This window comes from Danio rerio, chromosome 23 (assembly GCF_049306965.1).
Source record: "Danio rerio strain Tuebingen ecotype United States chromosome 23, GRCz12tu, whole genome shotgun sequence".
Classification (NCBI taxonomy): domain Eukaryota; kingdom Metazoa; phylum Chordata; class Actinopteri; order Cypriniformes; family Danionidae; genus Danio; species Danio rerio.
The window spans coordinates 43,742,501-43,759,086 of record NC_133198.1 but is presented as its reverse complement, the minus strand read 5'-3'; the positions used below and the strand labels follow the sequence as shown (position 1 = coordinate 43,759,086).

The following is a 16,586-nucleotide window of genomic DNA, read 5'->3' as shown; positions in this document are numbered from 1 at the left end:
TTTAATGATTTTAGATTTGTGGTGTGAACAGAAATTTAAACATCAACTTTAATAATAATGCTTGAATTTGCATATACAGTCTCCATGTGCTCTTAGCTTGTACTTATCTAAGATTGCACTGGATATATAAGGTAATGGGTTAAGCTTGAGTTCTGGTGTAGCTTAAGGGCACAGTTCTTGCTTAATACCCAGTTTATATAAGTACAATGATAAGTACAGAATATATAAATGTAATAACATGTACACTTAGAGTAAAAAGACAGAAGATGAGGTTGACATCCTGTTTATTTCATTCAGTCCTGTATCAGTTGATATAAATGTTTATTAAGAGGTACACTGACGTTGCAAATCACGAGAACATCCTGCGTATTTCCCATGTGAATTTAACAGTACTCGTAGAGAAAATATACAGCAGTTTTCAAACAGGATTTTAGAGCGGTCTACCACCTGTCCTGCGATTTCATAATCACAGGAAACTTCATAATGCAATATGTGTAGTGTAATGCAATATGACTTTTGCAAAAACTCAATATAAAGCTACATATATGTACACAAAGCAATACCCGGATAGACATTTAGGACGCGTGTGTGTGTACTTGTCTATGTGTATTACGAGGACACAAGTTGTATAATGACATCGGAAAGACCTAGTTGTACTCTATTAATCTGGTTTACAAGGACATACACTGTCCCCATAATTCAAAGCGCTTAAATTTAATATTTAATGAGGCCTTTTGACATTCAAACATTAATTTTCTCACTTTTCCTGTGAGGGTGGGGTTTAGGGGTAGGGTAAGGCCATATAACATGTAGTTTTTACAGTATAAAGTACATTACGTCTATGTAGAGTCCTCGTAAATCATATATACAAGTGTGTTTGTGAAACTACCTGAGTATGAAGCCGTGACACCATCATTACTGCATGCAATTTTAGCAATGCATTTGATACAAGAAATGAAATTAAACATGATCTATAAAGCCACCAAATGTTCTTTAGACTTTCTTTGGTACAATTGGATTCCCACTTTAAAAGTTGCCTATTCGTGCTAATAGTAACCAGGGCTTTTTAAACACTACTGTTTCGCTACGAATGAAGGATCAAACAGACAATAATACTAATAATTGTTTTAACAAAAACGAAATTAGAAAACAGAATTAGCGAAATAGTTTCGTATCTCGAATAACGAACATCGTTTGTTAGGATCCAAACGTGTCGAGAATTCTGACTGCCGCTGAAACAGGTGGAAAAACATCCAGACGAGCCATTTACTGAATGTAGGAATCTTTCAATAAATATAACATTAAATAAATGAAGCTAGGTTTGTGGAAAAAAGCATATGCAACTATGATTCTGTAGAAAAGTCCAACAAAGATGATAACTAAACATCGCCAAGTAATTAGCTTTCATGATTTGGAATACCATAAGGGACATTTTAGATTATAAAGATTGTCACGAGCAGCTCGATGACTTAGAAAATCACGTTGCATGTGGTTATTGTCCCAGAAATACAATCAGCATGTTTGTTTTGTTTTTACAACTACCAAACAGTCTGTAATGGTTTATCTCCATCCAAGATTCGTTTTAATCGTGCTTTCCTTTTCCTTTCTTCTGTTTCTTTCCATTTTCCGTGACCTCGGCTGTCTTGCTGGTGCCGTTGGTTGACATGGAGACGCCGTTAACTGCGGATTTGGCTGTCTTGAGACGTGGCTGGCGACGGTAGGTCTGGTAGTAAAAATTGGCGAACAGGATGATGAATGTAACGGCGTAGCCAATCAAAGCCCACTGCATCCATGCTGGGAATGGACAGCCCGTGTAGAGAGAGTGAGCAGCATGGCCAATGGTGACGTGGAACTGGATCTGAAAACAAAGCAAAATAGGTATGTAGCAGATGTGTGTGCAACTTTTCATGACTTTTACTTTTGCAATAAGTACAATACGCTGCTGTCGCTGCTTCCGGTCTGTGTGCTGTGGAAAGGCGGCTATAGTATTCGAACAAACGGTAGGAGAGAAATACATGAATGTCCTACTACTTCTGGTGAAACTCTGAAGTGTGCATCCGATGGATGCTACGCTATCCCATGGTTCCATGCGAGAGAATTCATGAATGGGGTGATGCAACTGACACGGATAGGTCAAATGATGTACGTCCGAGTTCCATTCATACTACTCACATTCATACTATATAGAACTGTCATGGTCCTGACCTGACAGTCTTGTCTGTCCTGTCAGTGTTTAATGTTTGCCTGTTTGTCCTGTCCTTATTTACATTGCTTATATTGCATGTCTTAAAGAGCCATGAAACCCCCTCGTTTCAGCAGGGTGTTTTCACACCTCTACTTTGGAAAAAGTCAGAAAAGTGGGCGTGTCCAGCTCTGTTTAGGGGGAGTGTCGGAGGAAGAAAAGTGGGATGGTGTGGGAGTGTCTATTTGGGCGCGCTGAGTTTCAGAGTCAAAATTCACACACACAGTAGAAAGTGATGGTGTTTAACCTACATGGACATCTGTAGTCGAATTATTTGCCAAATGATTAAATGGTGGACTTTAACTGCAGTTTGGCTCTTTCATTCAGGGAATTCATTCATGCCCCTCGTGACAAACGAGATATTTCATTCGAGGAACTGCTCTAAGCGTGTATTTTTCATGCAATGTTTGATACCGTACGGCGAATGAGAGAAAAAAAACCTCTGCATTTCCCAGAAACTTAGATACACACGGCAGGTAGCGTCAGAAAGCCGCGTGTGTTATTCCGGTCACTAAATGCGGTAAAACCCTACACGAGGTTAAAGTTTGGTTGTGGTGCTAACGTGTTTACACTCTGTGCAATAGTTTGTTAGATACGAACAAACTGAATAAACAAAGAGCACTGGTCGCTCACTTACCAAATCTGTAGAGACAGGACAATTACCAGCAACTAGAGCCGCGTCTTTATGAAGAGAATACTACAAGCGAATCCAGATCTCAGCGTTTGCAGATGAGAACAGCTCTCAGGTAAACAATGTTCCTCCTTAGACACGTAATTTATTGTTGTCGAGCGTCGCGTACACTGTTAATCCACACGTGACTCTGAGCTCTCACAGAGAGAAAATGAAAACGAAACTTAACTGCAGCAAACTATAAAAGCAACACTTCATGCTTGTTTTGCCAACACAACGTGGCGTCTCTGCCGTCTAAACACAGTAATGAATATTAATGAAGTTGCCCAATAGAGCGCGCTGATTGGTTTGAACCAAGCCTTACTCATGCATTAATGCATCACACTGTAAGACGTAATAAGACACACTCTGGCACAGACGTCCAGTCTGCACGCTGGAATACAACGCTATTATCTCATGACCGTGACGCAGCTTCAAAAATTCGTTTCAAACCAGAAGTACGAATTTGCTTGGAATAACGCAAAAACAACCAATTTACACTTTTTAGTGAAATATAGGTGTCCTAATAGTGTTTTTAGCAGTGTGGGACACATATACGACTGTCAACAGCTCAAAAAAATGTGTTATGGTGTTTCGTGACCCTTTAATTTGTGTTGGCCATGTGCTCCTCTTGTCTTTCCTCCTTGTTTTCAGTTACCCCGCCCTTTTATTTAGACCTTGTCATCCTGATTGTTTTCACCTGTCTCTCGTGTGCTTTGCTAATGTGCTGTGTGTTCTCATTTCTTTGCTGGTTCGTTCCATGTGAGCTTGTCTTGTCTCCTTGCAATGCATCTTCACTGAGCTTTTGGTCTTGTCTGTTCTAGTTCACTTGTCTATTTATTGTTTATTTGTAGCTACTACTTTCTTTTTTTTATCCTTAGATCCATTGTTCCATTTTCTGTAAGTCCCAGTCTTCTAAGTAGTTGATTATTAGTAATCGTTTGATTTGTTTAATTACTCTCTTTAAGATCCTCGAAGTCTTTATTCAGTTTTGTTTTTATCAGATTGCTCAAGTCAGTCTTTCTCTCTAGTATTTATATTTTATTTTATTTTTAGATTTAGTTTGATTATTTTATTGTATAATATTGCTGCTTGTTTGCTGTTTTGTCTTGTGTCTTGTAATTTTTCAGTCCTATCCCGTGTCCTGACCTCCCTGGTCTGCCAGTCTGGAGTTTATGTGGCTTGCTCCTGGATCTAGCTCTGGTTTGTTGCTCCTACTCCTGGCTGGCTGTTCATTTTAGTACCATCTTCAGTGGTCTCTACCACTGGCTTCACTGTGTTGTTACCCCTACCATTTGGACCTTGTCATCCTCTTGTGTGTCTATTTGTGCCTTACTCTGTCAATAAACCCCTTTTGTATAGTTCATTGCTGCAACTGGGTCCGTTTTCTTGCAATCATCCATGACAAGAACATAATTTTCTAAAGGTCGTGTAGTAAATTCAAATGTAGTACATACTTGAGTAGTAGGCGACTTCCGATGCAGCCTACGTGAATTTTGCCAAACAATGTTGTTATTTGGAAACTATAAAACTATAAAAACAAATGCATTTATAACCCAACAAGACCCCACCCCGTTTCGAAATGTCCACTGCCATATAATGGCTGCACGTGAAAGTATGTTGTGGGACTTCTTATATGGATTATAGATAGCGAAGATATAGATAGCATTTTTTTTCTAAAGGCTCCTACACACCGGGAAGCTTTTCGTTTGCTTTTATCTTCAGCATTTTACGAGACGTGTTTCCACATTCAAACCCAAGCGATTTTGAAAATCACTGCTTGACGTTAGATGTCGCTACACAACTTTAAGCTACTGACACCAGCTTGTAACACATAAGAAGTGGAGGAGAGGAAGTTCACACGCTTGTTGTTAAAGTTACTGGTGACTCGATCAAGTATAGATGGTTCAAGCAGCAGCTCTAGCGATGAAGAAATGATTATTGTTCACAGAGCAATAAGCAGCTAAACGTTCATATCGCCTCTGGGTATCTTCGACAATGTGCGCTCACATTGACAGTTTTGCCTCCAAGTGCTGTTTACTGTAACTTTAGCAGCTCGTTGCATTAAAACAAACAAAAAAAGAGCGTTTTTTTTTTTTTAATTACGCTTTTGCGCCCGTTGTTTGGCGCGTTGGTGTGCACAATCACATTGACGCCTTTTATTCACGAGGCTTTAGATGTTGACAGAAAACGCAAGCAAAAAACGTGCAAAAACATGTGCACAGGCCTTAACTCTTTTTATAAATTTATTAAAACGTGCTTGTTTGTCGTAAAAATTCGTAATAATGCCAAAAAATACTAATTTGTGCATCTCCTGACTTCCGGGTGCAGCCATGCTGCTGTTATAGATGGTTTATTCAGGGAAATATTTGTACCCCTTGGTTTTAAGTGTGGTCCTGAAAGATCTACATTTCATGGGCTTTTTAGCCCTTCCCCTTAGCCCTATGCCTTGAAGCTAAATAGAATTAGGACACCCCTACGGATTCACGTAATGGCGCAAAACAAAGGGTAGGGTAAGTGGAAGGGCTAAAGGGTAGAATTGGGATTGGGCCGTAAATATATTTGAATGTTTCCAGACCATTGCTGTCTATGATGGATGAGAGAGCTAAAGGATTTCATCTAAAATATCTTAATTTGTGTTCCGAAGATGAACAAAGAAGATTTTAGGGTTTTAAATGACATTTAGTAATAGGGAATTTTCAAGACGTTTCTCATTTGCTTTTCATTTGATGCGATTTAGCTCAACCACTCTCACTGGCAGAGCTGTGATTAAAAACTAAACAACATTTAAAAGCTTTTTACTGTATCGTTAACCATTTTGCTGAAAATAATTAGTAAATGACTCGAACCTACGTTGCTCCTGCAGAGCTACCAACCAGGAAACTTGAACTCCCAAAAAAAAGAATTGAATTTAGCCTCTGTTGTGTCTGATAACTGCAGTTTGTGGCTATAATTTATCATCCATGTTTATTCCATATCCATGTTACAATGTAAAATGTATTTTACCTATATATTGCATTTTTAAAACATTCCTATAATTATTTATTCAAACTTCTGTACATTTCAATTTAACTGAAACAGAATAATTTGACTCGTGTATCTTGAGCTGTGTGAGCTAATAACAATAAAAATCAGTTGATTCAGCAATTTTTCCTGCAAAAATGTATTTCAGCTAGTCAGAGGTGTTTTCTGATATTCTAGTCTTATGAGCTAGTAGAGATTCATTCATTCATTCATTCATTCATTCATTCATTCATTCATTCATTCATTCATTCTCTTGTCAGCTTAGTCCCTTTATTAATCCGGGGTCGCCACAGCGGAATAAACCGCCAACTTAACCAGCAATTTTTTACGCAGTGGATGCCCTTCCAGCTGCAACCCATCTCTGGGAAACATCCACACACACATTCACACACACACTCATACACTACGAACAATTTAGCCTACCCTACCCAATTCACCTGTACCGCATATCTTTGGACTGTGGGGGAAACCGAAGCACACGGGGGAAACCGAAGCACACGGAGGAAACCCACGCGAAGGCAGGGAGAACATGCAAACTCCACACAGAAGCGCCAACTAAGCCGAGGTTCGAACCAGCAACCCAGCAACCTTCTTGCTGTGAGGCGACAGCACTACCTACTGCGCCACTGCCTCGCCCAGCTAGTAGAGATGTGTGTTGTTAATTTTACCATCTGAATAATAGTGAGGTATTTCTTCCACCACAGGTACTTCTGGATCTTCGGGCCAAACGCTGCCAGGCCGTAGTAGCCGTACATCAGCACATGAATGCCTGAGTTAATCGTTGCGCCAAAGAAAGCTGTGAAGAAAGAAGGAGATTTAATTAGATTAACATCAACAAATATGGTGGTCCAACAAGATAGTTCAAAATTAAGAAGATCATGGTATGTTTTAAGACAATGAGACTCTTTTATGAAACATGGACAACAGTCATATTTGTGTGGAGATTTATTGTAATCTTAAAAAGTTTTATGAATTACGTCAAGATGCCATTCACTTCATGCTTCATATTAATTAAAGAGACAGTTCACCCAAAAATTAAAAATGTTGTCATTAACTCACCCTTCACTTCAATTTGAGTTTCTTTATTCTGTTGAACACAAAAGAAGATACTTTGAAAAATGTTGGTTGCTAGCACCAATTGACTACCATAATAATTTTTTGTCCTACTATGGACGTCAATGGGTGCATCAACATTCTTTAAAATATCTTTTTTTGTGTTCATAAAGGATGAAAACCACATGACGGAATGAAAATGCTGAGGTAAATTTTATTTTTGGGTGAACTATCTCTGAGTCAACATGATTAAACACAGAGAAGCAAGTTTGAAATGTTTGGAAGCGTCAGCAACATTGGTTGAGACTCAGGATTACAGTTCCCCAGCCCAGTCCTCCACAGACCCATGTCAGATCATTATCCTCTGTTCACCTTTTCCTCCTTATTAACCCACTGACCATCTGTACCCAGGCAAACCTTTTGACCCCTTCCACATCCCCCTAAGCTCTTCTAACCTTTCCTCTCATTTCCTTAAATCTCCTCATCCTTTGTTTCAGGTTCTCTGCTTGGGCAGCAAAATACAGAACTCTTGTCTGTCTGTCTGTCTTTCTGTCTATCTATCCATTTATTTGTTTGTCTGTCTGTGTCGGTGTATCTATCTGGCAACCTTTTGTATCATTTTTTTCTATCTTTCATCTGTCTATCTTTTGTATCTTTTTTCTGTCTGTCTTTTGTATATTTTTTCAGTCTGTCATTCTGTCTCTTGATCATTTTTATAACCATGTCATTCTAACATATGTCTGTCTTTCATTTTCGTTCTATCTATCTATCTATCTATCTATCTATCTATCTATCTATCTATCTATCTATCTATCTATCTATCTATCTGTCTATCTGTCTGTCTGTCTGTCTGTCTGTCGTTCTATCTATACATCTATCTGTCTAGGTTTTGTATAGTTTTTTCTATCAATCTGCCTGTCTGTATCTCTGTCTCAATCTGTCTGTCGTTCTATCTATACGTCTTATCTGTCTACCTTTTGTATCTATTTTTTTAACGGCCTATCGTTCTGCCTGTCTGTCGTTCTATTATATGTCTTTCTATCTTTTTATCATTTTTCTAACTCTCTGTCGTTCTATATATGTCTGTCTATCATTTTTTCAGTGTGTCGTTCAGTCTTTTTTAATCATTTTTCTAACTGTATGTCGTTCTATATATAATTTATCTATCTATCTATCTATCTATCTATCTATCTGTCTGTCTGTCTGTCTGTCTGTCTGTCTGTCTGTCTGTCTGTCTGTCTGTCTGTCTATCTATCTATCTATCTATCTATTTATCTGTCTGTCTGTCTTTTGTATATTTCTTCTATCTGTCATTCTGTCTATCTTTTGTGTTTTTTTGTCTGTCTGTTCTATATATGTCTGTCTATCATTTTTATCTGTCGTTCTATCTATCTATCTGTCCGTCCGTCCGTCCGTCCTTCATTCTATCTATCTATTCTTTTCCATCTGTCTGTCGATCTATTTATCTTTTGTATATATTTTTTCTAACTATCTGTCTGTCAATCTCTTAATATATATCTGTCTGTCTGCTGTTATATCTATCTGTCTGTCGTTCTATCTCTCTGTCTTTCTTTTGAATATTTTTGTGCCTGTGTTTGTCCTTCTATCCATCTTTTGTATCGTTTATCTATCTATTGTATAATTTTTTTCTATCTGTCGTTCTATCTATATATCTGTCTTGTCTGTAATTTTTATCCATTTATCTGTCTCTGTCATTCTATGGATCTGTCTATTTTTTTTTATTTTTTCTGTCTGTTGTTCTATCTCTATATCTGTCTGTCTATCTTTTTATCCATTTTTCTATCTGTTTTGTCTGTCTATTTTTTGTATTATGTCTTCTATCTGTGTCGTTCTATTTATCTGTCCCTTTGTCTGTTTTTCGGATCATTCTTTTTATATCTGTCTGTCATTCTGTCCATCTATCTGTCTGTCTTTTGTAGAATTGTTTTTCTGTCTGTGTGTCATTTTATCTATCTGTCTGTCTGTTTTTATATGTACATTGCACCTATAGGCCAAATATTTATGAACATATGTGAGCAAAATGTGGTAAAGTTAGAACCTGTAACTACTGTCGGGATTTACCAAAGACATTTCTAGAAATATTAGCAAAAATAATGCAGATTTGTGTGCTGATCTTATACCTAATGCACTTGTAGGAGTTGCTCTTCTAGATGCTAAATTATTCAGAGTATAGTATTTAAATAAATCACCTAATTGGTATTTGCTGAAAAAAGCATGTCTTAACCCATTTTGTATCTATGTTGTCAGTAGATTACATAGAGCTTATTATCTTCAGCTCTGCTTGTTAGCGACCTAATTTGCACTGGTTTATGCATCGCGTTAGACATTCTGAAAATTAGCTGCTGTGTCTGTGTGTAGCTCATTCACATATTGTCAGTGGATCTCTCACAAAAACTTTTTTTGTACTTTTAATTTGAGCTGTATAGCCAATTATTTATTTGTGACATATCAAGACACAAATCTGTGTAATGACATGACTAGGTAGTGAAATATGAGGACATGCTGATATCCTTATTTCTCAAAAAGCTTATAAACCAGACCAAACCAAAAGTAAAACCGCACACAGTTTCCTGTGGAGGTTGGTTTTAGGGTTATGGCAAGAGAAAATAGAGTTTGTACAGCATAAAAACAATGGAAACCTATGTAATGTCCCCGCAGTTCACAAAAACAAACGTGTGTGTGTCTATGTGTGTACTCACACTGTCCACCAGGAACCCACTTGATGCCGATCCACCACAGGATGAACATTGTGCAGTGGTGATAGACGTGCAGGAAGCTGACCTGATTAAACTTCTTCCTCATGATGAAGAAGACCGTGTCCAGAAACTCCACTCCCTTGGAGATGTAATACCACCACAGAGCAGATGCTATCTGCAGAAATACCAGATACATATCTATCAGTCATTATCTTAATTTCTTTTTACAGATCTGGGAACTCATTAATAAATGTGGCATATGCACAAAATGGGGGTTATATGATTATAAAAAACAAACTTGATGCAAGTAAATTTATTTAACTTAAATGTTGACTTCATTGAACCACTTTCTAGTGTTATAGCAGCATGATGTTAGCACACTGGTAAGACATGGTAGCAAAATGCCAATCTGTACATGCAGTACAAGTAGAAGCAAGTTAGCAAAATGTTTACCATGTGCTGAATTCTGTCAGAAGATTTTTAAATAGAAAGCATACAATTAAAGGGAATATGAGTTACAATTTGTTGCTAGTTTTCTTTTTATTAAGCTATGGATGATCTTCCATCGTGTGTTGTAAAAATCAAAAATCTATCTTGAATTCATTCCTTCTCTCGCTTTTCTTTTTCTTCTTCTTTTCCTTTCATACTTTTCCTTAATTTCATTCTTTTTATCTTTTCTTTTGCTTCCTTTCCATTATTTTCTTTCTTTCTTTCTTTCTTTCTTTCTTTCTTTCTTTCTTTCTTTCTTTCTGTTCCTTAATTTCTTTTTTCCTTCCTTTAATAATTTCTTTCTCTTTCTTTTTCTTGTTTTTTGTTTCGCCCTCTCCTTTTCATTATTCTTTTTCCTTTCCTTCCTTCTTTTCTTCTTTCTTTCTTTCTTTCTTTCCTTCTTCTTTTCTTTCTTTCATTCTTTCTTTCTTTTTTCTTCCTTTCTTTTTGTTCCTTAATTTCTTTTTTCCTTCCTTTAATAATTTCTTTCCCCCTTTCTCTTTCTTTTTTTTCCTCCCTCTCCTTTTCATCCTTCTTTTTCTTTTTCCTTTCCTTCCTTCATTCTTTCTTTACTTCCTTCCTTCCTTTCTTTTTGTTCTTTAATTTCTTTCTTCATTCCTTTAATAATTTCTTTCTCCCTTTCTCTTTCTTTTTTACCTTTTTCCCCTCTCCTTTTCATCCTTCCTTTTCGTTTTCCTTTCCTTAGTTCTTTCTTTACTCCTTTTCATTATTCTTTTTCCTTTCCTTCCTTCCTTTCTCTCTTTCTTTCTTTCTTTCTTTCTTTCTTTTTTTCTTTCTTTCTTTTGTTCCTTAATTTCTTTCTTCCTTCCTTTAATAATTTCTTTCTCCCTTTCTCTTTCTTTTTCTTGTTTTTTTTCTTTCTCCCTCTCCTTTTCATCCTTCTTTTTCTTTTTCCTTTCCTTCCTTCATTCTTTCTTTTCATTTTTTGATTTCCCCCTTTCTTTCTTTCTTTCTTTCTTTCTTTCTTTCTTTCTTTCTTTCTTTCTTTCTTTCTTTCTTTCTTTCTTTCTTTCTTTCTTTCTTTCAGGGTGCTTTCACACTTGGTTCAGTTGCCTAGACCAAACCCAAATTTGAATGTACCCCTTGCCACCTTCTTTATTGGTTTGTGTTCACACTATCTTTTTTCCTTCTGAACCCTGGTAGTCTTGCATCATCACGCTACTGTTTTGTGTACAACTGTTGCTAGGTGACGGCCACATTCTGCTTTTACTGAATCGTTGGGTTTTGTTACCAAAACCCAAATACAAAGATCCACTTGCGTTTGTCTGACACAAAAACATTAAAAATGTAGTTTTTGGTGGAGACAAGCAGACATTTTCACTGTTTGCACAGAGTCAGTCCCGTTTGTCACCAAGGTAGGTGATACACAGACACACACACACACACACACACACGAATGAACGTTATAAAAACTAAAGTTTGTTGTACAGTTGTCGGTCCACCTCTTTTATTTAATACGATTGCATTTATACTAGAAGTAAACCGTACCCCAGACCACCTCTTTCAGGCGGACTCGGGTACGATTGAGTTAAGAAGACACGTTCTCACTAGCTAAACATACCATACTTTGGCGTCAAATGAACCCGGGTGCGGATCAAAAGTGCTAGTGTGAAAGCACCCTTAATTTCTTTCTTCCTTTTAATTTTTTCTTTCTCCCTATTTTCTTTCTCTATTTCTCTCTCCCTTTCCTTTTCTTTCTTCTTTTTTAGTGTTGCTTACTAAAAATATTACTTCTTACCTATAAAGCTTTAAATAATCTAGCTCCTGTTTATCTAACCAACCTTCTCCCTCGCTACAGTCCAACCCACTCTAAGATCTCAAACCTCAGGGCTTCTGGTATTACCTAGAAAAGCAAAGTCTACTAAAGGAGGTTGATTCTTTTCATTTAAGGCTCCTAAACTTTAAAATGGCCTTCCTGATAATGTCCGAGGCTCAGACACACTCTCCCAATTCAAAACTAGATTAAAGACCTATCTTTTTAGTAAAGCAATGCATCACATTACAGCATGATGCATGAGTATGCTTCATGCAGGTGAGCAGGCTTAACAACCAACTGTAGGACACACTCCTCCTGTCTTAATGCATATGCTCATATGCTTTGCATGTTCGTTTATATAACTACTAGTTTCATTTATAACACTTCATTTCTGCATCTCGTTTAAATACACTGAACAGCAGCTACACTCATTTTCTTTATTCTCTTTTTCCACCTGAAGATACCCCTCCCGAGGCCCATAGAGTTTATGCAGCGCCACTGATGCGATCCCAGACCTGTGAAGAAATGATGCCAAGGTATCCATAATTCTGGACCATGATTCCTGAAAACCCCTAGTGACAGACGATTCTACGCATTGATCCTGTAGGCCAGCCTGAACACCTGCCGGTGACCTACTCAGACCTGCAGTTCTCCACGATGGATATCCAGCGTTCTCCAGCCTCCGGCATGTAGACTGCAGCTCTGCACAAGAAGTTTGGCCAGAGGAGAAATGGTCTTGCCCAACTGAGCCTGGTTTCTCTCCAGGTTTTTTCCTTCACTTTTGTCAATTTGGGGAAGTTTTGTTTCTCTCCGCTGTCACCACTGGCTTGCTTGGTTTGGGACTCGTGGAGCTGCACAGCAATGGATTTGCTCTTCAGTGTTTGGACTTTCAGCAGTGAATATTAAACCACACTGAACTGCACTAAACTGAATTTCAACTCTGAATACTGGACTGACACTGTTTCAGTTTACTATAATCTTCTATGTTAAGCTGCTTTAACACAATCCACACTGTAAAAATGCTATAGAATTAAAGATTAATTCAATTTAATTCTTTTTTCTTTCTCCCTTTCTTTTCCTCTTTCTTTCTTTCTTTCTTTCCATTTTTCTTTCTCCCTTTCCTTCCTCTTTTCCTTTCTTCCAATTTACAAAGCCGTTTCGGACATCACGTTAAGTTTTTCTCAAGCCAACAGGACAGTTTGTCCCAACAATCTGTACTATGCAGTTGCATTTAATTAGCTCTTTCCATCCATTTCCTGCAGCACCGTGAGGATGGAGGCGTGGCCTGCGGGTGGTGAGAGTCCTGACCTCATCACTGTCCTCATGCAAACCAGCCAAAACCCAGCCGGCCAATGAGGGTGAGGGTTCATGCCAACACAACAGCATGAGGAAACTCTAACCCACGTCACTGGACGCGTTTCTGGGGATTCAGCCATCCAGCCATCTGATTACAGTTAAGCCTTGATCTCAACTTTCTCCCTTTTCCTTACAGCTGTAAAATACCTGCTGAGCACTAATGGTCTTTAAGATCGTTTTAGTGAGCTAGTCTGTACAGTCATTGGAATTAGAATGTGTACAGTCTTGTTAGAGATCGCACACCCTATTGAATTTCATGATTTCCCATATTTTTTCTCAGAAAACTTATTTCTAAAGGTGCCGTTCACTTGAAACTGTTGACTTCACCAGATGTTGGTTACAACCAGAGAAATACATAAATGCAAAGAAAGCAAATCTAATTAGTTTACAAACAAAGTTGTGTAATAAAATGAAATGATGCAGGCAAAAAATATTTACCTGTATAAATATGGATATATATATATATATATATATATATATATATATATATATATATATATATATATATATATATATATATATATATATGCGTGTGTGTGTGTTGGTGTGTGTGTGTGTGTGTGTGTGTGTGTGTGTGTGTATATATATATATATAGTCCTTGGCAGGTTTTAAAACCTGGAAGACTTTACTTCAGATGAACAAAATCACATCTTTCAGAGGTAAAGAGGTAAAAAAAAAAAAGAATCATAGAGTTAAATTCAATACCTTTAAAAAAAAATTAAGACTCCTTCCTAACCTCATCAACTCCAAGTTTCAGCTGGTGACATTTTAACTCGAGTATTTATTACTTAACTCTAACTGTACGAAGGCACATCTAAAGAGTCTTAAGGCTGATTTATACTTCTGCGTCAAGCGCACTCGTATGCTTTGGTGCAGCCTATGTGTGGACACATAGCCCTCGCCGTGGCCTCTCACCTCTCACAATATTTAACTACACAACGCAACGATGCGTAGTGCAAGCTCTGTGATTGGTCAGCTTGGTACTGATGGAGCGAGTGTTTACAAGTGTCGAGTCCCGTGAAGGAGCTCCAGAAGAAGACTTTTGTTTTGTGTTTACCTTATGATTTAATTTGTTGCACGTTCGCGGATTCACGCCTCAAAATGAGCAAATTTAAGCCACTTAAACATTAAGGTAGCGTTCAGAAAAAACAAAACACCAGCGAAAAAACTCGACACAGAGGAACATAAATACTTACTGCCAGCTAGTGTTTCGGAAGTGTTATTGCAGAAGAACACAAACAGCGTGCAGAAGTATAAACCAGGCTTCAGTTTCTGATAACTCCTTATCAATGCAACAAAATTCAGAATGATGGAAACAAAGAAAACTGTATATAAAGTTCTGTCATGAAACTCTGTTGGGCGTTAAGTTAAATCGAACCTCCTACTACATTACCTGACAAAAGTCTTGTCGCCTATCTAAGTTTTAGGAACAACAAATAATAACTTGACTACTAGTTAATCATTTCTCTCTCAGATGTGGTTTAAATGAAAGGCAAAGGCCTCTAGATTACACTTATTTTACTGAAATAAAATATGATCATGCCTTGATTTTTAATTAATTCATTAGGACAGTAAGTCTGACTTTGCTTAGACAAAAATCTAGTCTCTTAAAAGTAATAATGTCCAGTATAGAATATAAAGTCATGCTGCAGTGGAAACAGAATGAATATTGTGTCTGACTCCATCATGAGCTTGGAGGACTGCATCCATACATCTCTGCAATGACTCAAATCACTGATTAATAAAGTCATCTGGAATGGCAAAGAAAGCGTTTACAAGACTCCCAGAGTTCATCAAGATCCCTTGGGTTCATCTTTATTGCCTCCTCCTTCATCTTAGCTGAGTCATGCACCATAATGTTCATGTCTGGTGACTGGGCTGGCCAATCCCGGACCACCTTGACCTTCTTTGCTTTAAGGAACTTTGATGTGGAGGCTGAAGTATGAGGAGCGCTGTCCTGCTGAAGAATTTGCCCTCTCCTGTGGTTTGTAATGTAATGGGCAGCACAAATGTCTTGATGCCTCAGGCTGTTGATGTTGCCATCCACTCTGCAGATCTCTCGCACTCCCCCATACTGAATGTAACCCCAAACCATGATTTTTCCTTCACCAAACTTGACTGATTTCTATGAGAATCTCGGGTCCATGCTGGTTCCAGTAGGTGTTCTGCAGTATTTGTGATGACTGGGATGCAGATCAACAGATGATTCAGCAGAAAAATTGACCTTCTGCTACTTTTTCAAATGATCAACTAGAAGTCAAGTTATTATTTGTTGATCTTACAACTGGGATTGACGACAAGACTTGTCAGGTAGTGTATGTCATGGCTTAGGTAATTGGCTGCTGTCGCCACAAGCAGGAGTTTATCGATTAGCATCCGAATATTCTCAAAACAAGTTCTGGCAGACTTTACAATGCAACTATACATTGTATATTTAAAAATGATGTAAAATTGTAATACCTTGTAAAATTTTGGTTTTAAGTACTTTAAAAGGGCCTTTAGTTTCTCTAAATTAGTCTATCGACTTTTAATACTTTGAAAGACCCTGTAAAAGTTATGTCCTCATCCGGATAGCTAAGGGAAGACAGCATACTGTGTTTCTTACCCTGACTTCATTAACATCATTGGAGTAGTTGACAGGCTGGCAGAGGTAGCTGTATCCGGCTGCTCTGGAGCCCAGGAGCAGCTGCACAGAAAAACACACAGACATTATTCAGATGTGCTGAAGCCAAGGTTAGTCTGTCTGTGATAAAGTGGTTCATTTCACACAGTTGATCAGCTTTTGGAAAACACAATCTGTGCATTTCTATGGCCCTGTTTACACGGTCAGGTCTTGATGCCCAATTTTGATTTGTTGCCTATATCTGTTTTGTTTTTTTTCTGTCCGTTTACATGTTATTTTAATTGTGACCCATATCCTATTCATGTGTTTACTCTTGCCATACAATTTACGATGTCGCGCATACATAAAGGCTAGTTTTTAGCTCTGCGAAATATGCGAAGTGTAGTATAAGCAGTGAATGGTTTAGTTCAGATTTACCCCCACGCAGTTTATGTAATGGTATGGCCATGATGTGTGTGTGTGTGTGTAGTTGAAGATGTAGCCTTTGCCTGTGTGCGCAGCACTGGTGTTGTTAGGGAGAATAAAGTTGTTCTATGTGTAGCTTAGCCCACAGTGCGTGTATTAATAGCGACAAAAAGTTACAACACGAAGTTCGCCCCACTTTAAAATGATTTTGAGGCGGAGGAGGTAGGAA

General features: G+C 37.9%; 1 protein-coding gene across 1 annotated transcript in view; it reads right to left on the bottom strand.

Annotated features, from left to right (window-relative positions):
- Nucleotides 1–266: 266 nt before the first annotated feature.
- Nucleotides 267–16,586, bottom strand: part of elovl4b (ELOVL fatty acid elongase 4b) — a 27,954-nt gene continuing 11,634 nt past the window's right edge. The window contains 4 exon segments of the mRNA NM_199972.1: nt 267–1,858; nt 6,605–6,732; nt 9,710–9,881; nt 15,935–16,015. Of these exon segments, the coding sequence (NP_956266.1) occupies nt 1,583–1,858; nt 6,605–6,732; nt 9,710–9,881; nt 15,935–16,015 (657 nt within the window). The 3' untranslated portion in view covers nt 267–1,582.